This window comes from Antechinus flavipes, chromosome 4, assembly GCF_016432865.1.
Source record: "Antechinus flavipes isolate AdamAnt ecotype Samford, QLD, Australia chromosome 4, AdamAnt_v2, whole genome shotgun sequence".
Lineage (NCBI taxonomy): Eukaryota > Metazoa > Chordata > Mammalia > Dasyuromorphia > Dasyuridae > Antechinus > Antechinus flavipes.
Genome location: NC_067401.1, coordinates 434,701,251 through 434,725,783, shown reverse-complemented (window position 1 = coordinate 434,725,783; position 24,533 = coordinate 434,701,251). Strand labels below are relative to the sequence as shown.

Sequence of the window (24,533 nt, the reverse complement as noted above, 5' to 3'; positions counted from 1 at the left end):
AATCTCCCCTCCTCCAAAAGTCTATTAACTACCTTCAAGGGCAATGGCTGACAATTAGCAATTCCAATATATTTCCTATATGCTATAAGTACCTACAGAAAATGCCTCCCATTGAGAAACTCATTTGTCTCATAGATAAACATTTCTATATGTTCCAACTGAAGATTTCCCCTGCCTATGCTTGTAAGCATATATTTATTGAGACTTTTTACTGACTTGTATTCTCAATTACATATATAAAATATATAATAATGCTAGATTTATGACTTATGATTATAATTATAATGATTATAAAATAATAATAATGACTCTTGCCATAACAGAGTCTCCTAGAAGAGGTAGACAAGAATTGTACAGAATGAGTAAATATGGATGAGTTGCTGAGGTAGCTGGTGGTGGAACGGATAAAGTACTGAGACTGGAATCAGGAAGACCTGAGTTCAGATTCAGTCTCAGATGCCAGTAGGCTATCCTGGGCAAACCATTTACCTTCTATCAGTTTCCTCAACTGTAAAATGGATATGATAATAATAACATCCATGATCTATAATTATTGTTAACAAGTTATCAGTTATTTATGCTTATTGAAGGGATATAAACCACTTGTTTATAATCCTTTCTCTTTCAGTTCCCGAAAGTAAAGCCATCATAGTCTCTCCCTAGTTACTGCTCTGCCTGCCCTTTCCTATGGGTTTACTATGAACTTTGCCAGTCCGGATTCCCATTCTCTTCTCTGCTAGCTCACTGTTGAGCTGACATATTGATTCTCTACAAAGTGTTTGTGCTCAATTATTCCAACCTGTATTTCCAGAGTCATTTGCATTTTAATAGGAACTTTCTAGAGACAGTCCTTCTACAAGAATTCATTGACCTTTTAAAAGATGCATAGAAGTCAGAGCTGTCCAATCCATAAGTCCATGTGACTTTGGGCAGGTAACTTAACCTTAACCCCAAACTGTGAATATAACTGGGGATTTTCATTCATTTGATAGGTATTGTAGTATCACAAAGTGGCAGTTTTGAAAAGGACCTCAGAAGCTGAGTTACTTGATCATAGATTTAGAACTGGAAGTGATCTTAATTCTAATTCTTTGATCTTGCTGAATCCTCTCATTTTACAGATAAGTGCTGAGACCCCAGAGAGATAAAATCACCTGGCCAAGGTCTTACAAATAGTAAGAGAGTCTACTTTGAGCTGCCTTCCCTTCCTTCTTTCCCTTCCCTTTCCCTTTTCCCCTTTTCTTCCCTTCCCTCTCCTTTCCTTTTCCTTTCCTTCTCCTTTCCTTCCATTATCTCCCTTTCCTTTCTTTCCCTTCCCTTCCCTTTCCCCCTTTCTTCTCCTTTCCATCTCCTTTTTCCTTCCCTTCCCTTCCTTTCCTTTTCCTTTTTCTTCCCTATTCTTCCCCTCCCTTTTCTTCCCTGTACATAGTTGTTTGCATGGTATCTCCTTCATAAATTTCTTGGGAACAAGAACTTTCTCCCCCCCGCCCTTTTTTTTTGCACTTAAGAAGATGCCTGGCACATAGTAGGTGCTCAATAAATGCTATTTCACTAGATTTAGCATAGCTCTTAGAACCTGAATCAAAAGTGTTCTGAATATTTGACTCAGATGGATGGAGGCTAAATATCTCTAGCATTCTCATGCTTGAAATGATACTAATACTAACTCACTAGTACTATAGAGCCTTAACATTCATTGTTCTTTCATCCATTCCTAGTACGTAGAGCTAGAAGGGACTGGAAATAATTCAGTTCAATTCCCTCACTTTACAGTTAAAAGAAATTCATTAATTCAGTAAGCATGTATTAAATATATTAGATGTGACCTATTTCCACATATAAGCATTCAGAGATTAAATGTTGCCCCTTTAGATGCACAGCTGTGCTTCCAGGGAGCATCCATAAATACTTTCTTTCCTGAGATTTCTCTGCCCTCAAGTGGCCATTTTCTGGAATTGCTGTATCTCATACCATTTCAGTAAAATGTCAATAGTGCGAAGTTTTTTGCAATCTTTCAGCACCTTGCCTCTTCCCTGACGCCCTTATAGAGAAAGGGGAGCTGGGAACATGGAAACTCTGGTACAGGTTAAGCTATTGTCAGTTATCATATCCTAGTCGTCTTCAGCAGCTGTTCTAGCCTTTCTTGGATCCTCTCCCCAAAACAAAATAAAAACAAAATAAAAAACCCTCTTTTGTGGTTCCTAGAATTCTTTCCAAGTCTCAGTTCATTCTGAGCATTAGCATTTCTAATAACTTGAGAAGGCTATGACATACTTTTGCATTCACTCTCCATTATTTTGCCTTTGTTCCTGTCCTCCAAAAGGATCTTTAAAAACAAAATTAAGTAGATCAGGGAATTCTTTGTCATCTACTTCTCTTCAGATAACTTCTCTGTTTCCTTGGTTGACTTTCTCTATAGAATTTGAATGCAAAGGATTCTCTTATTTATTCTTTTTTCTAAAATCTTTGAAATCTGCCAGATCTATCTGGCTCTTTTCTCTTTCTCTATTCAACATTTTAAGACAAAGTCTTTACTTAACTATTACTCTTCTCCACTCTATCCTCCCAAAAAGATTCTTTTCATCTCCATCCAGTCCTCATGGTTGGTAAGAATGAAACCCAGAATTAAATTTCCCCTAATTGGTTTGAAAGCTAAAATAATTATTAAGTCAAGTAAGAAAATTAATAATTACTTTCCTTGTATCAGAGAGAACTCTTGGGCCAATGTTCAGATAACTGCAGGTTACCACCCATATTATATTATGCCTCTGTACTCCATTTATATAAGTGGTCTGTAGTACATTCTGCTGTTAATGATTATGTCAACAAAGACTATCACTCAAATGCTCTCTACCAATCAATCCGTCATATTATTAAACACTTAGCACTTAGGATACAAAAAGGGGCAGCTGGAAGTCCCGGCCCAGAAGGAGTCCTCAATCTAATGGGGATGATAATGTGCAAACGAATATATATAAACAAAATATATACAGGATAAATTGTGAAGAGAACTAATAGTATCACAGGGTTATATCTTAACTTGAGAGTGAATTGGATTTAAGTGAAGTAGAGTTTCACAAATTCTCTCCCTCACTTTCCCTTCCTAAGTCATCAAAATCCAGGGTCCAAGACAGAAGTCAAGATAATGGCCAATATGTCATGGACAACTTTGGAGTCTTTGGTGTTTGACCAAGTTCTAAGGCTCCCAATATCCACTTCAGCTGTCTTCGTGGCTTGGGAATAAATTGTTCTCATCTGCCCATTCTGCCAGAGAAAGTTTTCACATATTGGGGTAGACTCTCTATTAACTCACTGTTGGCTTTGAGGCTTATTGTTACCCTCAATAGGGTTTAGCCCATTTGACAAGGCAGTTTTACCAGGTTGTGGCCAATGGACTCGCTACAGCTTCTTGGAGTCACAGGTGAGAGTTTGTTGGGAGATGGACACCAAAGGTGGATGTGCAGCCCTGAAAAATACATAGCAAGCTCTCACACCAAAGGTACTCCTTGAATACCTTATAGGATAAATAATAAATAATTAAAAGAGGGAAGACACTAGAATTTACCAAGTTTGGAGAAAGTCTCCAAAAAACAGGACTTCTTAAAAATTTTTCCACTTGCTACCCCTTTTCACCCAAGAAATTTTTACATGACCCTGGATTTATAGGTATATGAAATAGGTATGCTGCTAAGTGAAATGAGGAGAACCAGGAGATCATTATATACCTCAACAACAATACTGTATGAGGATGTATTCTGATGGAAGTGGATTTCTTTGACAAAGAGACCTAACTCAGTTTCCATTGATCAGTGATCTTCCCGGGTTATTTCTACTTTCTGAATCCAATTCTCCCTGTGCAACAAGAAAACTGTTCGGTTCTGCACACATATATTGTATCTAGGATATACTGTAACCTATTTAACATGTATAGGACTGCTTGCCATCTGGGGGAGGGGGGAAGGGAGGAAGGGGAAAAATTGGAACAGAAGTGAGTGCAAGGGATAATGTTGTAAAAAATTACCCTGGCATGGGTTCTGTCAATAAAAAGTTATTTTAAAAAATGAAATAGATATGCAAATCAAACATTTACTGATAATAAATCATAATTTTGTGACTCCCAGTTCAGTTATATAATCCCATGTGGGATCACAACCGATAGTTTAAAAAACTTTGCTGTAAAAGATTGTATTTTTAAAGGAAGCTAGGAAAGTTAATAGATGGAATTAAGGAGGGAAAGTGTTCCAAACTTGGAGAATAACCTTAGAAAATGTCTGGATTCAAAAAATGGAATGTATTTTATTTATGCCTGAGAGGTGAGTGTCAGTAGGAGAGAATGAGGTTATAAAGAGTTCTAAATACCAAACAGAGCACTGTGTATTTGATCCTGGAGTTGATAATGAACCTCCATAATTTATTTGGGGTGGGTGAAATGATCAGATCTACATTTTTGGAAAATCACTCCAGTGACTGAATGGAAAATGGAGTAGGAGTAGACTTGAGATAGCCCAGGTGTGAGGTGATAGCTTCATCAGAAAAGCCAAGGGGCATTTTTGAGAGATGCTGTAAGAGTAAAATCAATGGGCCTTGATAACAGCTTGGACATGAGGGATGAAACATAGTGAGAAATCCAGGATGACTCCTAGATGGGATCTTGAGGGGCTGGCAAAGTGATCTTTACACACTCTGTAAAGTTTCTTATGTGTAAAAGGAGGAGGTTAAACTAGACGACCTCTGGGATCCAGTAACCACTTGTCAAGGATGTTCCAAATAAAATTCTGATATTAAGTGGGAGATTACAGAATTGAAAAATCTACCTTTCTGAGATTTGTAACAGTTCCTAAACTTGTCTACTCATTTCCAATCAACTTGGAAGTGTCTGGTCTTGGTCATGTGACTTTTAAACATTTTTATCAATGACTTGGAAATATATATATATAATGGCATCCTTATCAAATTTGCAGATCACAAAAAAACTAAGACACTGAATACCAGAAATAGGGTTTAAAAAGATTTTGACAGCTAGAACGTTGATCCAGATGCAGTAAAGTGGAGTTTAATAGGGATAAATATAAAGTCTCAAAATTGGGTTAAAAAATAACCTTCAAAAATACATATTAGAGAATGTGTAGTGAAATTTGTCTAAAAATCATCTGGGAATCCTCATGCTGTACAATCTCAAAACAACTGAATATGGCAGCTGAGAGAGATAATACAATTTAGGACTGAATTCAAAGAAGCATAATTTCTATGAATAAAGAGAAATAATCCCTATCATGCTCAGCCCTGGCCATCACAGTTTAGGAAGGACATTAATACACAAAATTAATGTCCCAAGGAAAGAGTAAAACAGGCTTGAATGCATGACATAGAGTTATTTGAATTAATTTGGGACATTTAACCTGAAAAAGAATAAATAGGTAGGACACTCACATCCTAACCATGGAAGAATAGCTTCAGGCACTTAAAAGGTGGTTATATGTCAGAGGGATTAATTAAATTTATTCCACTTGACTTCAGGTAGTAGGAGTAGGAGCAATGGGTAGAAGTAGAAAGAAGCATGAATGAGATGGGGGGCGGGAGGAAGACCTAATTACCTAAAAGGGTAACGAGTTACAATAGGAGAGAATGGGAGAGATTTGAAACAGGAAGACCAATAAGGAATTAATTGCAATAGTGCAGGTGTAAGGGGATGAAGGATAGTAGTCACATGAATAGAGAAAAGGGGATATATACAAGAGGTGTTGGAAAGGTAGAAACAATAATTCTTATCCCAGAATGGGTGGTCAGCCTGGGTGCCTGGAAGAATGGTGGTGTCCTTGGCAGTAAGGATTCCATACTATAGAACTCTAAATCATCACTCAGCTGTGCCCTCTGGAGCAACATAAAATGTTTTCTCTTTCCCATAATCCTCCTGTAGTTATTTGAGGCATTGAGCATGAAAATCAGAAGTCTAGGTTCCTGACTCTTTCTAGTGTTATCAAGAGCTTTAAAAAATATTATGTCATTCTTCCTTTCTAGTCTAAACACAAAAGTTCCTTTTCATTATATAAAACACTCTCTTTATGACAGTCCTGTGATGTGGGTACTCTGGGTATGGATACCCTCATTTTAGAGATAAGGAAACTGTGGTTTAGGTTAATTTGGCTTGCTCTAGATTATCAGGTTAATAAGTAGTCTTTAGGTTCATTGTTTTTTACACTTAGTTTTAATTTTATTTTTTCAATTAATCATGGTTCTTTCCATTGCACTACAAAATTGTTTCTGAAAACCAATAAAAAAATTCCCAAGATTTATATTGATATAAATAAATTAGTCATTATTACAGCATAAGTATAAAAAAAATCTAGTTGGACTTGATAGCCATTGAGGTCCCTTCTCTGTATGATTCTGTAACTTTGGTCCAGTATCCTTCTGAATATTGTTCTAGTCTTGAGTCTTCCTTCTCTTCTAGCTGCCAGAGGCTGTGAATTGCTGTGGATGGGATCCAGGAACTCATATATTCATAATTTTGTCTGTACCCTACAAACAGGGACGGGCTAGAACCCACTTGAATAGCCTCAGGAGAGCCACTGCTAAATTTTCTGTGTAAGCTTTTATGGCTCAGAAATCAGGAAAATTTACAAACCATGGCTTGATATATTATTTTGTCAGTTGTCTAGACTTAAGAAAGTGTTGATTATGCAGATAAAATTTAAAAATGTGTAGTGAACACTGCCCTCTCCTCCCATCTCCCACCCTGCCCTGAGCCAGTTGTTAAAACATTTACCAGCATAACCCTCAGCACAGTTCCTAAGTATCACAAAATTCAAATGTATATTTTGATTGATCATAACTTATGAGTTCACGAGTCTCTTGTTTCTTTTATGAACTGAAAAAAAGCTCTCTGGCCGGGAGTCTGGCAACAAACTATGGGTTTGTCATCTGAGTAGTGGCCTTATTTAGTTCAGAGGCTCATCACCACGTAGGTTGGCCTATATGAAGAAAGGGTTTTTTTTTTCTATTTTATTTTGGGTTTTGTTGGTTTTTGTTCAAAGAGATACATAAAAGACATTTATGAAATGTTCAAATAGTTGTGGCTTAAGTGAGAGAATTTAATTGCTAAATTTATTTCCAGTAAGCACCAATACTAATGTGATACCTACTATGTACAGAATACATAATGGGATGTTGTAGGAGCACACAAAGGAAGAGGGACTTCAGGCTCCTGTGAAGATTATAATTTAATGGAAACATGGGATAATGATGACAATTATTATAAATATGTTAGCATTTATATAGTGCATTGTTTTTAAGTATTTACCAATATCATATTTTACCCTTAGAATAACCTTGAGAGGTAGATGCTATTACTATATTCATTTTACAGATAAGGAAACTGAGACAGACCAAAGTTAAATGACAAGGATCACATAGCTGATTAAGTGTCTGAAGCCCAATCTGCCTCAGGTCCCACACATGATCTACCGTACCACAGGAAGTTAGGAACATTCATCTCATTATTTTCAAACTGATCACAACTAGTACATAGAAAGGCTAGGAGTTTGAAATGTGAGTCAGGATTAGGTAAGTAGAGTTTCATGGAAATGTTGAATCTAAAGTAATGGGATATATATATCTCCCTCTCCCTCTTCTTCTCCCTCTCCCTCTCCTTCCTTCTCTCTCTCCCTCCCTCCCTCTCTCTCTCTCTCTCTCTCTCTCTCTCTCTCTCTCTCTCTCTCTCTCTCTCTCTTTCTCTCTCTCTCTCTCTCTCCCTCCCTCTTTTTCTCCCTCTCTCTTCACATATATATTTGGTTAGTTGGTTGGTTTGGGAGGGTGGTTTAGCACAGAAATGGATGGAAGGGATATGTGAGTCCAAAGAGAAGGGAAGCAGGAAGAACAATGTGAAGGAAGTAGTGTTAAAAGTCCTATGTAAGAAATGCCCAGTATGTGCAGGGGGAATCCTGCCCCAAAATGGCATTTCATTGGAGTGAACAGAAACAAGAATTGACCAAGAAGAGCCTCTAGAACTTCATTTAAAAAACTTTTTTTTATTATAAACTTAATAGATCTAAATAATTGGAAAAATAATTCATGAGTAGGTCGAGCTAACTAACATAATAAAAATGACAATTCAACTACATTAATCTATTTATTCAGTACCATACCAAATTACCAAAGAATTATTTTATAGAGTTAGAGAAAAAATAATATTGTGAATTTACACATAAACAAAAATGATTATACCAATATACAAAAAACTGAAAAAAGGATTGTATATGAAATTCAACTACTTGTTAAAAATATTTATTAAATTTAACCTAGTAAGAGAGTCAAGGTCAAGGCAAGAGATTTCACAAACTCTAGACTGACCTTCAGTTTCAGCAATTCTCTAGCCTACACTGAGAGATTCATTGTAGTCCTAGAGGTAGACCAACCCTCTCCTAAATTTCGGAAACTGAGTTCAGGATCACTTTTTTTGCATTGGACTAAGAATGGATTATATGAGAATTCCCCAGGATCCTACAAGAGATTTAAGGGGAATTTCTTAATTATACATAGGAGGCAGATAATGATTCTATTATCAGTTCTTTTTTGTGTTCAAATTATTTACACTGCCTTTATAGCTCAATTGACTGCTTTGGGATTAATATCTCTCTGGCAATAGAGAAAGTTGAACTAGATTAGAGAAGGAAGGAATAATTTACATAGCAGATTACTTCAAAATAAGGACACTGAATCTGGGACTCCAGAACCAGTTCTGAGGTTTCAAGGACCTGATATTATTTTGTGGGGACTTTCTCGGTTGCATTTTTGTTTATTATTACACATTTTGGTCTATCTTCATTTTATTTTGGTCATAATTATGTTTTAAACTATCAGGTTGAACTATGGCTACCTGCTTGAACTTTGTAAGGATCCTTAGAAGATGTTATCAGGGCAGAGTGGTACAGTGTCTGTGGGCTACATTTTTTATTTCTACTCATACAGACATTTCTTTATTGGAGATAACGGAATATAACGTCAAAGCAACCAGATATGAGCTACGCAGTTCTCTGACTTTTTCTGGCAGGAAAGCTTGAATTCAGCACTAGCATTTGTGATGATTAAAACCTCAGGAAATGCTGAGAATCACAGATGTTTGAAAGGCTTTATCCTAATAGTCTGAGAAATCATTGTCGGTTGCCTCTTCGTGCCCACTTGGTTAGAGTTCAAGGCAGGACTTTCACATAATCATTGTCCATATTCACTGAAAAGAAAAAAGGGAATACATTGTGAAAGTTTACAGTCATTCCAAGACCCCCAAACAAAAGTATGCATTTTTTTCCTTCCCAATTCTGGCAACCTGGGGTATATAACCTTTCAGAAGCAATGAGGTGAAACAATGGAAAAAGTAATGGTTCTGGAGTCAGGAAGGGTTGAATTCAAATTTAGCCTTATACCCTTACTAATTGTGATCCCCTGGGCAAGTCACAATTCTGTATGCCTCAGTTCCTCAACTGTAAAATAGTGATTATAATAGCACACACTTCCCAGAGTTGTTGTGAGGATCAAATGAAGTAATATTTATAAAGCACAGCACAATACCCAGCACATTTGTTTTTCTTCATGAGAACTTGAGACTGAGAATTGGAGAGTTTCTACAATTTACCAGAAGCCACAAAGCTTTCATGCCAGAAGTCTGGAGCAAATCAACTAATGCTCAGGTTAGTGTCACTCTTCAGTGTGTGTATGTGTGTGTGTGTGTGTGTTTTAATTTTAACATGAGGGTTCTTACCATAATCATCCATCTCTGAAACATCTGGTGGATCTTTCCAGCTCTGGTACACGTTATTTTTCACTACTGGAAAACGAAGGTGAATCACTAATCCTTGATCAGGTTTTTCATATTTGGAGATTAGTTCTTTTAGGTTTGGAAATAATTCCTTTTTACCTCTTTTTTCTGACTGTAAGGATAGAAAACAGCAGTTATGGCTGTGCCGTTGCTATATGGCATTTCTCTAAAGAGAAGCAGATTGAAGAGCAAAGAGTCAGCACTTCTGGCTTGAAAGTAAACTTCTGCCCATAGTAATAACTGTCCATTTTAAGACTGTCCATTGTGACCTAACTTGGTCACAAGGGAGATAAATTGTGAACAATTATCAACAACAAATTATTCAATAAAGATTTTCTGGATCATATGCCAATGAAGGCAATAGCTAATAGTATTTCATCCAAATTTTGTATGTCCCATAATGCCTCTGTACATAGTAGGTGTTTCATGATTTTCTGTTGAATTGTATAGAAAAGTCATTGTCTAACATTAGGCTATTAATTTATTGGTTATAATATTTTATATAAAATAAAATAGATAATAAATAATTTAAATAAATATTATATGATAAAATGTATCATATCATCATATAAGTAATTTATATATAAATATATACAATAACATATTATGTAAATAAATATATAATAATTATATCATTATGTATCTATATATCAAAACATATGATTAACAATATTTATTTATTGTTCTGCAGTGAAGAGAGAAAAGAAGCATATTACTCCTCAAAACTCTTCAATTGTCCCTATTAGAGCAGTGAAGTCAGAGCCACATTCAGAAATAAGAGAATAAATTGTGATTACAATCATTCCTGAGTTCAAATCTTACTTCAGGCGCTTACTGGTTGTGTGGCACTAAGAGAGTCACTTAACTTCTGTATGACTCAGTTTCTTCACCTGTAAAATGGGAATATTAATAGCACCTACCTTCTAAGATTATTTTGAATCAAATGAGATATTTGCACAATTTTTATAAGGCTTAAAGATCTATATACATGTTGGTTATTATTATTTTGCCTATTGAATAAAGTCTAAACCTTTTCACCTATAATTTAAAGATCTTGGGAATTCTTTTTTTTTTTAATAACTTTTTATTGACAGAACCCATGCCAGGGTAATTTTTTACAGCATTATCCCTTGCACTCACTTCTGTTCCGATTTTCCCCCTCCTTCCCTCCACCCGCTCCCCCAGATGGCAAGCAGTCCTTTACATGTTAAATAGGTTACAGTATATCCTAAATACAATACATGTGTGCAGAACTAAACAGTTTTCTTGTTGCACACGGAGAATTGGATTCAGAAGGTATAAATAACCCGGGAAGAAAAACAAAAATGCAAGCAGTTTATATTCACTTCCCAGTGTTCTTTCTCTGGGTGTAGCTGCTTCTGTCCATCCTTGATCAATTGAAACTGAATTAGCTCTCTTTATTGAAGAAATCCACTTCCATCATAATATATCCTCAAACAGTATCATTGTTGAGGTATATAATGATCTCCTGGTTCTGCTCATTTCACTCAGCATCAGTTCACGTAAGTCTCACCAGTCCTCTCTGTATTCATCCTGCTGGTCATTTCTTACAGAACAATTATATTCCATAACGTTCATATACCACAATTTACTCAACCATTCTCCAATTGATGGGCATCCTTTCATTTTCCAGCTTCTAGCCACTACAAACAGGGCTGCCACAAACATTTTAGCACATACAGGCCCCTTTCCCTTCTTTAGTATCTCTTTGGGGTATAAACTCAGTAGAAACACTGCTGGATCAAAGGGTATGCACAGTTTGATAACTTTTTGAGCATAGTTCCAAATTGCTCTCCAGAATGTCTGGATGTGTTCACATTTCCACCAACAATGTATCAGTGTCCCTGTTTTCCCACATCCCCTCCAACATTCTGCCTTATCTTTCCCTGTCATTCTAGCCTATCTGACAGGTGTGTAGTGGTATCTCAGAGTTGCGGGAATTCTTGATTCAACAACAACAAAACGATTTTAAATGAATACTACATGTGAAGCACAATACTAGAAGATGGGTTTATAGAGACAAAAACACATAACTGCCTTCAAGGATCCATTCTACTGGGTGATACAACATGTATTCAGATAAGAATTTATAAGATCATCTGAGGTAGAAGAGAGTAGTAAGAAACTTTCGAATCAGAAAAAGTTTCCTCCAGCTCTCGGACTGAGCATTGAACCAAAATAAAAAGCAATCTAAGAACAGAAGGGAAAGGGAGTGCATTCTAGACTTGAGGAAGAGACAGCCTGTAGAAAGATTGATGATGGGATAACCCATTTGGGGGATAGGAAGTAGACTGATTTGGCTGTATCACAGAGAACGTGAATGAAGTAATATAAAAGTAAATTGCAGCCCAATTATGGAGGACTTTATATGTCAAGCTAAAGGGTTTGCATTTTTTCCCTATAGGCAATGGGAAATCAGTGAATATTCTTGAGCAAGGAAATACATACTGAGATCTGTTATTTAGAAAAATGGTTTTGGTATCTATTTGAATGATGGACTGGAGAAAGTTAAAAATGGAAGAAGAAAGTCTATTATGATAATTCAGTTAAGAGATGCGAAGCATCTGAATTATAGCACTGGTTGTGTGAGTGAAGACAAGGTGACAGATAGATATTAGGGAGGTTGGACTGAACAGTCATGGGAATCGATTGGATATGGCAATAGAAGAAAGGAAAAAGTTATGATGTTTTCAAAATTGCCAGCATGGGTGACTGAAATGTGTGGGTTATTTCTTCAACAGTGAAAGGAAAGTTTATAAAAGGGACAGATTGGGAGTGAGGGGAAGGACAGAAGGGAAATAAGTTTCATTTTGGAGTTGTAGTGTTTGAGATATCTCTCAGACATTTAGGTAGAGCTATCCAACAAATAGTTAATGATATGGGACAGGAGTTTAAATGGCAGATTAAATATGGGAGCTTTAGACCTGGAAGATAACCTGCACAGAGATGATCATTCAAGTCACAGGAGCTAATGAAATCACCAAGAAAGAGGGTATAGAGAAAGAAGAGAAGAAGGTCCGTGATAAAGCCTTAATCAGTTACTGGGCAGGATATGAATGATGATATAACCAAGCAAACCGAAAAAGATAGTCACAGGGGTAAGAAATAGGAGAAAAAGAGGGAAGAATGGGGATGATAAAGAAGGATTTTCACATGTGAAGTGAGGAAGAAGGAGATTGAAACAGATGGACTATTTTTTCAATTAAGTCTTCTGCTGAGAACAATTACAGTAATAGTAAATTACATTTTTACATCATTTTAAAGTTTACAAAACATTTAACATATATTATTTCATTTGATCCACACAGTCCTGGGAGGTGGGTGCTATTATTATCCCTATTTGAAGATGAAGGTATCCCGGTAAGTTTATACCTAGTAAGTTTCAAAGGCAGGACTTAATCTTGAAGTCTTCCTGACTCCCTATTGAACACTCTATGCTATTTGCCTCTACGCTGTTTATTACTACTATCATTCACGGAGCACATGAAGAGGATCAGAGAAAGTAAATACTGGGGGTATCCCAGGGATAGAGTTTTACAAGGCCTGACCAAAAATAAGACAAAGGAAGAAAAGAATATGAAAGAAACTGATAGTGTGCTTGTTGAATTAGTGAACCACAGGGCAAGAGTTCAGAAGGAGGAAAATAAAGTCACAGCAGGAGTGATGGACTGAGAAAATCGTGAGAGATAGAAAGAAAGAATTCATAGGGAGAAGAAAAAAAATCCGCTTTAGAGCATATTACCAACAAACTCTCAAACCTCTCCAAAAAAGGAAATATATACAAGAGATAAAGTCATTTCCGCTATCACCCATCTAAGATAACCAAGAAACTTAACAAGGTTAACAATAAACTACCAGGAAGCTAAATCCTAATCCTTAACAACACCTCTTCCCTATCAATCACCACATTCTGACAAGACTGTGAAAGTCGATTTATGGGCCTGAAATAGAACTCAACTCTATCCTCCCTTCCTTTCCCTGTGGAGAGTCAAAAGCCCAAAGCTTGCTCTAGCTGGGACAGCAATATAGCCACACTGAGCTGCTGCAAGAACACTTAGAGAATTGATGAACAGAACGTGGGTTGGATGTCAACATGTACATGATTTATACATCCATCTCTGACCAGTTATGTCTCCAAAGAAGTCCCTTGGCAGCCCTGAAGTCAGCAGGACCTGAGTTCAAATCTGGCCTCAGACATTTAACAGTTCCTGTGTGACCCTGGGAAAGTCACTTAATCACAATTGCCTCAGCAAAAAAAGCAAAAAGAAAAGAAGAAGGAGGAGAAGAAAGAGGAGGAGGAGAAGAAGAAAGAAAAAAGAAGTCACTTGGGGCAGAGACTAAAGTTGTTAAAATGTGAACTACTTAGTTTGGAGAATATCTTCGAGGTTCAACCGCTGAGGAAATTGCCATCAAAAAAGTAGGGATCAGAAAGTCAACAATTAAATTTACCAGGGATCTCAAAGAAGAAGAAAAGTTAAAGACTTTGAGCATAAAGCAAATAAACTTAGAGAGAAAGTATTCACAATAGAAAAAACAATGACTTCCAAATCAACAAAAAGGTCCGTACATCTACAAAAAAATATTGCAGGGCAAAGGAAAAAGAATCAGCATCTATTGAGACAAAACACTTCATGAATTCCCAAGAGAGCATGAAAGCACATCAGAATGTTCCTGAATGATTTTAAGAAAATAAAAATAAAAAAGAAATTTAAGAAAATAAAAAATAAAAATCTTGACAGCAAAATTTGAGATAGACACAGAAGAAATAATTGACAAAATACAAAACCGTGCATCTCCAGTGACACATCTCACTAAAGAAACTAAAGAGAGAATGATTGTGAATAAAAATACAAAGAAGTAAAAAAATTTGGAAGAATAAAAGCAAAAAATAATAACATTAAAAGAAAACAGGATGTATATATAAGCAAAACACACTGATCTTGAAGACAAGATATACAGGCAATTTAAGGATTATATAACTTCTAAAAGGACACCAGTCAAAAAACCCAAATACCCACAATGCAAGAAACAACACAAGAAAACTTCCCAGAATTTTTGAAAACCAAGTATCAATCAAAATAACCTCAAGTTGCTTCCAGAAAAACAACAACAACAATAAAACTTTATGTTGCAAACTCCCAAACACAGAATAATTAAACTTCATTCCAATGAGACACAAATTCTGCAATGGACTAGGAGAAGACTTTCAAGTATAAAAGAAAGGAAATTTGAGTAGTACAAAACTATTTTGTACCCATTAAGAACCACAAGAGGGAAGTGAATAATGTGTTCCAGAGAGCAAAGGAGTTCAAGACGCAGTCCAAGGTTACATACCCTGAAAATTTAAGTCTAAGCACTAATGTAAAATGATGAAAATTCAGTTTTTAAAAAAGCGTTCAAAGCATTCATACAAAGAAAACCAGACCTGAAAAGAAAAGTTAAAGACTTTGAGCATAAAGCAAATAAACTTAGAGAGAAAGTATTCACAATAGAAAAAACAATGACTTCCAAATCAACAAAAAGGTCCGTACATCTACAAAAAAATATTGCAGGGCAAAGGAAAAAGAATCAGCATCTATTGAGACAAAACACTTCATGAATTCCCAAGAGAGCATGAAAGCACATCAGAATGTTCCTGAATGATTTTAAGACAAAAATAAAAATCTTGACAGCAAAATTTGAGATAGACACAGAAGAAATAATTGACAAAATACAAAACCGTGCATCTCCAGTGACACATCTCACTAAAGAAACTAAAGAGAGAATGATTGTGAATGAAAATACAAAGAAGTAAAAAAATTTGGAAGAATAAAAACAAAAAATAATAACATTAAAAGAAAACAGGATGTATATATAAGCAAAACACACTGATCTTGAAGACAAGATATACAGGCAATTTAAGGATTATATAACTTCTAAAAGGACACCAGTCAAAAAACCCAAATACCCACAATGCAAGAAACAACACAAGAAAACTTCCCAGAATTTTTGAAAACCAAGTATCAATCAAAATAACCTCAAGTTGCTTCCAGAAAAACAACAACAACAATAAAACTTTATGTTGCAAACTCCCAAACACAGAATAATTAAACTTCATTCCAATGAGACACAAATTCTGCAATGGACTAGAAGACTTTCAAGTATAAAAGAAAGGAAATTTGAGTAGTACAAAACTATTTTGTACCCATTAAGAACCACAAGAGGGAAGTGAATAATGTGTTCCAGAGAGCAAAGGAGTTCAAGACGCAGTCCAAGGTTACATACCCTGAAAATTTAAGTCTAAGCACTAATGTAAAATGATGAAAATTCAGTTTTTAAAAAAGCGTTCAAAGCATTCATACAAAGAAAACCAGACCTGAAAAGACTATTTATTTTGTAAACACCCTGTATAACAAAAGTAGACAAATCAGATGGCAACCAAGAAGGGCACCAGTAATTAAATAAATAATCACAGAAAAAAAAACTGGAAAATTAAAATGAGTACATGTAGAACGATTGAAACAGAGTATGATATCAGAAGATAGGAAGTTGGAGTTAGAGGAAAGAAGTTCCGATTATTAGATTTTGGCTATATAATAGTGAATGATAAAGATAGTTCTAAACCTGAGTGTGATGGACATAAAATTCAGCTGGAAGTTATGAAAGTTTAGAAGCTTTATAAAATAAGATACCAAGGTATTCATGATGATATCTGCATATATTGGAGTATCCAAATACCGGGGGAGGAGTGGAATGAAGAAGAAAGCTGGAAACAAAAAAGTCAGCTGCTTAAGAAAGAAAGAGAAATATAGTAGATTGTTGGGACAAACAGGTGGGCCATGTGATAAAAATGAATAAAAGAGAAATTTCTGAAGAATAATGGGAAAGGGACAGCTTGCAAATAAGAGTGAGTATCAAGGAATAAATCTCCTCCTCCTCCTCTTTCTCTTCATCTTTCTTCTACTCTTTCTCCTTGTTCTTCATGGTGTGAAAAACGAGTACCTGAGAGTGTGACTAGTGATGTCTGGTTTTTTGGAGAGAGCTGTGTCTCTCTTAGATAGAATGAGAAGTGAATAAATTTAAGGCAAAGGGCTAGCTTCTTAATAATAGACCAAAGGTTCCAGAGCATTCAGTGGAATGGAAGCAGCATAAGAAATAATGGATTTGGGGATGAGTGACAATATGAAAAGATACAGCAGGGAAGATGATTAATTTTGCCCTTCATAGCATAAAGGATGATCAGTTAACTGACAACTTCAGCTCCTAAGGTCCTGAAATGACAGAGCAAGAAAATGTGGTCCTTTAGTGCCTCTGATTCTTAGAAACTCAAAACCTCTTATTGTTCAAAAACTCCAGTAGGAAAAGAAAACTAAGGTGTGATAGGGTGGGTCCCTGGGAACCGGGCTGATACACTGAATTAGAATTGGAGCTTCATCCCAAAATGGCCACACAGAAGAATGCACACTCAGATGATGGACACAACACAAATATTTCTATTCTTGTTTTTGCATTATGATATGAACAGGTTTTTCTTACCTCTATTGAAAAGTATCCATGTTTTTCTTTTTTGATTCGGTATGTGTAGATCTTATTTTGAAACCTGTGGAAAAATAACTGAGTGAATTACACTATACTAGAATCCAGTCCACATGCCCTCCAACGTTATGATGCATTCCTGGCAAGACTTTTGCTATTTTAGCTTCTAGAAAGCTGACATTCCAGTTTTGAGCCTTTCTCTTACTTTCAAGAGTAAGGAACACATTTCTTTGGTCAGTGAGCTTGAATTTTGACTTAGAATTCTTTGAATTATGGCAAAAAGCTAGGATGAATCACCAAAGAGATACTGGAAAACAGCTAGAAAAAGAAAAGGTGACCACAACGAGCCAGCATGACTTTATCAAAACAGATTCATTCCAGATTAATCTCATTTTCTTCTTTCTTTCTTTCTTTCTTTCTTTCTTTCTTTCTTTCTTTCTTTCTTTCTTTCTTTCTTTCTTTCTTTCTTTCTTTCTTTCTTTCTTTTCCTTCCTTCCTTCCTTCCTTCTTTTCCTTTCTTCCTTCCTTTCTTTTCCTTCCTTCCTTCCTTTCTTTTCCTTCCTTCCTTCCTTCCTTCCTTCCTTCCTTCCTTCCTTCCTTCCTTCCTTCCTTTTCTCCTTTTTCCCTCTTTTTCTCTTTCTCTTTTTTCTTTCTCTGTTTCTTTCCTTCTCTCTTTTTCTTTATTTCTTTGCTCCATTTCTTCATTTCTTTACTTCCTTTCTTTTTTACAGACTTGTTAAACTTTTGACGATGCTTTTCATAAAAAGTTTTTGTAACTTTTTTTAAGAGAAGATGTTTTGGAATGGATTAGATGAGAATACATTTAAGTGAATTCGGAAGAGTTAGAGAGTTAAATTCAAAGATGGATGCGTTGTTCCATATGCTGAGATAGCTGTTAATGTGGTAGAAGGTTTCCAGTGAAAGACCCCACGGATCTATGCTGAGCACTGCATTGTCACCATTTTTGGAAATGACTTGAGAGAATGTATACTGGAGTAGACAGAAACATGACCAGAAATCCAGGAAGACTTGGGTTTAAGTTCTACCTCTGACACACACTGGCTGTGTAATCCTGTATAAATTACTGAACTTTTTAGTGCTATAGGCAAATTTCCATAAATTGGTAGGTGCAATTTTCTTATTTGTTAGTTTCTTGGATCAATTAAATCATAAGTTTAGCCCTATCTCTATCAGCCACTCCGTAAATAAACATGTATTAAGCACCTACTATATGCCAGGCACTATGCTAAGCACTGGGGATACAAGGAAAAATAAAAGATAGTCCCTGCTTTTAAAGAGCTTGCAGCTCAGAGGGATAGTTAGCACACTGGATGACAAAAATCTGGATCTAAAAGTGTTATGGGCCAGAACTCTGAACTTGAACAAAGGATTCTTACAAGGTACTAAGACAGTGGAATTGATAGAGACAATAGTTATCTAATTTAGCATGCTTCAGTATGATTGATTTAATCCTATAAGGGGATGTTATGAGCCAGAACTTGAAACAAGGTACTAAGTGGAATTGAGGAAACAATGGTTAAATCTAGTTTAGTATTGATTTAATCCTACAACAAATAATGGTTTCCTAGTGATATAATGATTGATGTATACTCAGTGTGGGGCATATAAACTAGGAGCCTCAGCCAGGATTCAGGTGGGGAGATTCAGAAGCCAGAGAAAGCAGGCAGGAAATCTCAGAACCAAGGCCAGACTGGAAAGGTTTTCCAGAAAGCTGCCCAGCCCCAGGAAGGAGATAATAAAGGATCTGGAGTATAAGAAAGCTAACTAGGCCGCAGGAAAGGATACAAGGCTTGGAAAGAGACAATAAAGGATTTGGACTTTAACCCCTGCTTGTACTCTCAAGGTGATTACTGAACTGAAAGGAAGGCTGCCTACAGAGACTTTAGAGAGAATATTACACAAAAAAATCTTTACAGGCTGGAAATCTGGGCTAAATCTAAGGATTGAAAAACAATAGAGATAAATGTGGAGTTTTGTACTTGAATTAAACAAACAAATAAACAAACAAAAAACCTTCATAAGCATAAGATGAAGAGGCATGGATGGAGAGTGATTGTCCTAAAAAAAGATTTGGGACTTTTAGCTAAATATGAATCAAAATAGGTGTAATGTGACAGGCAAAGAAATTAATATGAGCTTGGGCTGCACTAAGAAAGACATATCTTCCCCCCAAAAGGGAAATTGATCATTCCACCATTCTTTTCACTGATTAGTTTGCATCTGGAGTGTGGTGCTCAATTCTGGGTGTCACAGTTTAAGAAATTCAGGTACCTATGAGCTGACAAAACTGAGGTAAACCTGATTCTTCTGATTCAAAATCCATTGCTATTTCTGCTAGACAATTTTGCCCCCTACAAGTAAATTTTGATTGAGAAAAGTGGAAAGGAGACCAAGAAAGCAATCTATGGACATACCTTGGTGTTTGAATGTCAGGGATCAGACAGCATGGGCCATGGAATCTGGGGCAGGTGAAGGATAAAATAAATGCTAGTAGGATTGGATTGGATTGAAATATATTAACTAACTAGTGGGAAAAGAGAGAAGGAGCACACAAAATGGGATGAAGAAGCATCAGAAGTAAATCCCATTTTATATTCAATGCTTTCTAGGGCTATGATTACTCAGTTCACATTCAGTTAATTTAATTTAATTTATTAAGTACCTCTTATTTTCCAGGCACTATATGGTCATCCTGGGATTATAAAGCCCAAAATGGAAGTCTCCACCTTCAAAGAATGTATATTCCACTGTGTGTGGAAGAGAAACAATATATAAAGAGACGGGCAAGTGCAAAATATATACAGCACCACATTTGGGCTCAGTCCTAGAAGAAGGAGGAAGAAGAAGAGGAAGAAAATAAGAAGAGGAGGAAAGAGGAGATGGAGGAAGAAGGGGGAGGAAAGGGAGGAGGAAGAAGGGGGAGGAAGAAAAGGAGGAAGAGAAGGAGATGATGACGTCAATAATCATCACCATCATCACTGCACTTTCCTGTGAATACACACAGAGTGTGGGAGTTGGGGGGAAGAGGTAGGCAGAAATTTAAAACTACATTGGTAATGAGGTACACGTATATGAAACACAGCTAGTCATGTGGACTTACAATTTGAATAATAGGCCCTCAATATCCTTTCTTTCCTTAGATAATTTTTATGAAGCTCATTGTGAATCAGGATGTTTGTATCAATGATGGATGAGTTGTTCCACGTACTGAAATGGTTTCTCCCTGGGGCTGGCTTGTCCTAGGACTAGGTTGGTACTCTGCCTTTGGATTACTGGACTAAGCAGGATAAGTTGCTATACTATGACTGCCTGGCAGGGCAGATTGCTGAGCCACTGGTTTCTTCCCCGGGCATGCTATTTCTTTGTCTACTAGACATGGGGATCCATTCTTTAAAGGAAAGCTTCAGCCTCTAGCTTAGTCAAGTGGTACAGCACTATTTTTATGCAGTGTTACAGTGCAAAAAGGGAAAAGATCCTCAAGATAGCATAGGCAGAAACCTCTTTGACTTCCTCAACCTTGGCCCTGAGTTTTGTCACCAGAAGTCAAGAGGTGAGAAAAGTCTAAACTCTTCGGTAAAAATGTTTTGGGTGTTTTTTTTATTTTTCTGTTATAGAATGGGTTGCTTCAAAGAGGAATTATACAGTTACTTTTTTAAAAAAATCCTTTTAATCACAAATATTTATTGGTGGATTGAATACAATTTTAATAGAATAGTAAGGCACAGTCCTGGATTAAAAGTTTGCTATAAAGCCGAAGAGAGAAAATGCATTTTTTCCTCTTAACAGATTGCATTGGACAAGTCTTCCCTTTTGTACAATTCCTGTATTACTTGTGGTGATCATCCAGTTACACTTTCCATATATCTGTTGAGATATTATTTAAATGAATAGTTGGGGACAAAAGAGGTGAAATCCTCTATGCCGTGGGGTAAGATCATCGCCTTTTCAATTTTTTCTTTCATAATTGAGCTATTCATGTATTAAACCTATGGAAATACTTTGGAACTACGATTTTTGTCTTTTCTACCTAAAAGGGCTTTCCCTTTCATGTCAATATCTCTGTTTTTGCCCTTTCCAATTCTAAGCTTTGCTGGAATCTCAAAAGATCATATCCATCTCATGTACACAAAGTAAATATGGGCAGATCACTGATTAGGAGAATCAGAAAAGACTTCTTGTAGAATTTGATATTTGAGCTGATCACTGAAGAAAGATATAAGTTTCAAGAGGTAGAAGGGAACAGTAGAACATTCTTGGAATGAGCTTGTGCAAAGACAAGGGAATGCTAGAAACAGGAGCATAAAGAAAGCAATTAGAAGGGAACATTTGATTGTGTTCTAAAATTTACAAAATGTTTTGCTAATTACAATCTCATAGGGTAAGTGATATGTTTTATTGCTTCCCGTCATCATTTTTACAACTAAGGAAATAGGTTTAGAGAAGTAAAATGGATTGCCCACAGTCATATTAATGAATGCAAGAGCAGGGCTTCACAACTCCAAATGCCAGGACCAGTGCTCTTGACACTACACCAGGTAGGACTCTCTGTTAATGAGATTGGTGCTAGAGCCATTCCATAAATTCTTAAAACTCAGATTTCCCTGTGTCATTGTCATCTCAACTAGTAATTTAGCAGAAATTCATGACTGTGCTATTCCTGTTCATCACTCGCTTGCTCTCTTCTTGGTTATCTGCTGATGAACAGAGTGATTGGCTCCTTGAGACCAGGTATTCTGTCTGAAATCATTTTTGTATCTGCATTATCTGTGAATGTGGAAGAGGCTTAAGTGGTTGTTAGATCTGAATTTTAAACTATACCTTTGCTATCAGGGAGCCCATGTTTTATCAAGGAGATAAGATATATATATATATATATCCTTCTTTCAACACTTGAAATTACAAAATGTTGAACTGGAAACTGATACAGAAGAGGGAAATAAATGGTATTTTCATCACTGCTGCCAACTGACAATTGGGATTTCTCAAGAAAACTGTGAATTTAGGTAGGAAATAGCTGGTTAAGAAGATATTGTCTCAAAATAGGATTTGTATTTCAGAACCATGGTTTATAATAGATGTCTTAACTAAAAATGCAAGTTTGTAAAAAAAAAAAAGATGCATTTATATGAAATTTGAACTTTTTCAAGACAATTTAAAACTATACATTGAAGGAAAAGGAAAACAACCAAAGGTATTTACCACATGCGCAACAGAAAGATGAGGAAGTCACAAGAGTTAATATGCAAATAGACAAAAATAAAACTCATGGTCCAATACACAAATAGACAGAACATGAGTAAAAACAAGGAAATGTGTATGTCTTCGGTGATGAACTTCATAATAGTTGATGGGTTGGAAATTATGACTGGAGTATGGTTCTGAAGGTTGTATCTTCTTTTAAAGGTCAGCATAAAGCAGGAAGGTACTAGAGTATTATTTGTGTTTAAAAGATATGTTCAGATAAGGAAATTCAGAACTAAAGAAAGAATGGCACTCCTTGTGGGCCAGAATGACTATTTTTGTCTTTGAATCCCCAGCAGCTGACAGTCAGTCAATAAATATTTATTTTACAATTTCCATGCAATAATAGGAGTTTAAGGTTTGGGGAGCACAGAGGATCATTGATTTAGAATTAGAATTTGTTTTGGTGCCAATTTAAATAGATTTTATTCTCCAGGACAAGAATTGCATTTCCACTGATAAAGTGCAATGTTGTTTATTTCTCTCTGCACACATTCAATTATTCAGAATCCCCAGATTCACACAGTGGCTTACATGCTACTTTTAAACTACTACTTTCTTGGCTACAAATTTGAGTCCTTCAATTTTTGGAAAGCTGTATGGAATGTTCTTTCTTCTGATACATTTAGTCAACGTAGAATTAGAATTTTATAAATGGGAAAACTGTGACTTAGTGAATCAGAAATGGAATTTGGATGCAGATTCCCAGAGTAGTTCTCCTCCCCTATTTTACTATTATTGAATCAAGGAAACATGGGGAGATCACAGTCAGAGCAACAGAAGAATGAACTACATGGTGGAAATATCTACTTTGGCCACGTGACTAAAAGGAGCAGAGAGAGAAGTTTAAATGATACTCCATATGACTTTAGCAGGGAGATTTGATAGAATAGAGATGAGGGCCTTTGGTTCTGTAGTTCTTTTTCTTTCAACAGATAAAGTGATAAATTATTGATTTGTCTCAATAATTGCTTCATTTTTCAAAAGGGGGAGAATATGATGAGACAAACTGCTATTCTGTATCTTATTCTTATTTTTTCCAAAAAAGAAAGACTTGGTTGCTGAAGCTGAAAAAAAAAAAGGGCAATAAAAGGAAAGAATGACTCCATCCATTTCAGTTTGTAAAGAAAAAAATAATAAAAAGTTGGATATAGTTTAGTATATATCTATATATTATTACATATCAAGTATATTTTAGGAAAGCCTTTTTCTGAGGGTTTTTTTTTTCTTTCCTGAGTCAATTGGAGTTAAGTGACTTTCCCAGGGAAGTGTTAAGTGCTTGAGGGCAGATTTGAACTCAGATCCTCCCCACTTCAAGGCTGGTGCTCTAACTATTGTGCCACCTAGCTTCCCCTTTCTGAGGATTTTTTTTTTTTTTTTTAAGAAAGATGTGTGAGAACCTGTGGAAAGAAGGAAATGATCATTTATTAAGCACTATGAGACACACACTATACTAAGCATTTTGCAAATATTTCATTTGAGCCTCACAACAACCCTAGGAGGTGGGGACTATTGATCTCTACTTTACAGATGAGGAAAGTAAGGCAGGCAGAGATTAAGTGACTTCCCCAGGAATATACAATTAATAAGTGCATAAGGTCAAGTTGGAACTCAGCTATTCCTCTCTCCAAGTCTGGCATTCTATTTTCTGCATTACATTGTTGCCTCTGGCAGCTGTCAATGGCCTAAAATCATTTTTAAAAAATTATTATTAAAGCTTTTTTTATTTTTAAAACATATGCATGGATAATTTTTCAACATTGATCCTTGCATAGCCTTTGTATTTCAAATTTCCCCCTCTTTACCCTACCCCCTCCCCTGGATGGCAAGTAATCCAATATATGTTATACATGTTAACCTACATGTTAAATAAAATATATGTAAATATATTTGTACAATTCTCTTTCTGCACAAGAAAGATCAG

At 36.0% G+C, this 24,533-nt stretch overlaps 1 protein-coding gene across 1 annotated transcript in view; it reads right to left on the bottom strand.

Annotated features, from left to right (window-relative positions):
* Window positions 1-8,068: 8,068 nt before the first annotated feature.
* The window catches only part of SH2D1B (SH2 domain containing 1B), a 35,621-nt gene continuing 19,156 nt past the window's right edge, over window positions 8,069-24,533 (bottom strand). The window contains exons 2-4 of the mRNA XM_051999150.1: window positions 17,348-17,411; window positions 9,755-9,923; window positions 8,069-9,226 (exon numbers count right to left, since the gene is read on the bottom strand). Of these exons, the coding sequence (XP_051855110.1) occupies window positions 9,189-9,226; window positions 9,755-9,923; window positions 17,348-17,411 (271 nt within the window). The 3' untranslated portion in view covers window positions 8,069-9,188. The remainder of the gene's footprint in view (window positions 9,227-9,754; window positions 9,924-17,347; window positions 17,412-24,533) is intronic.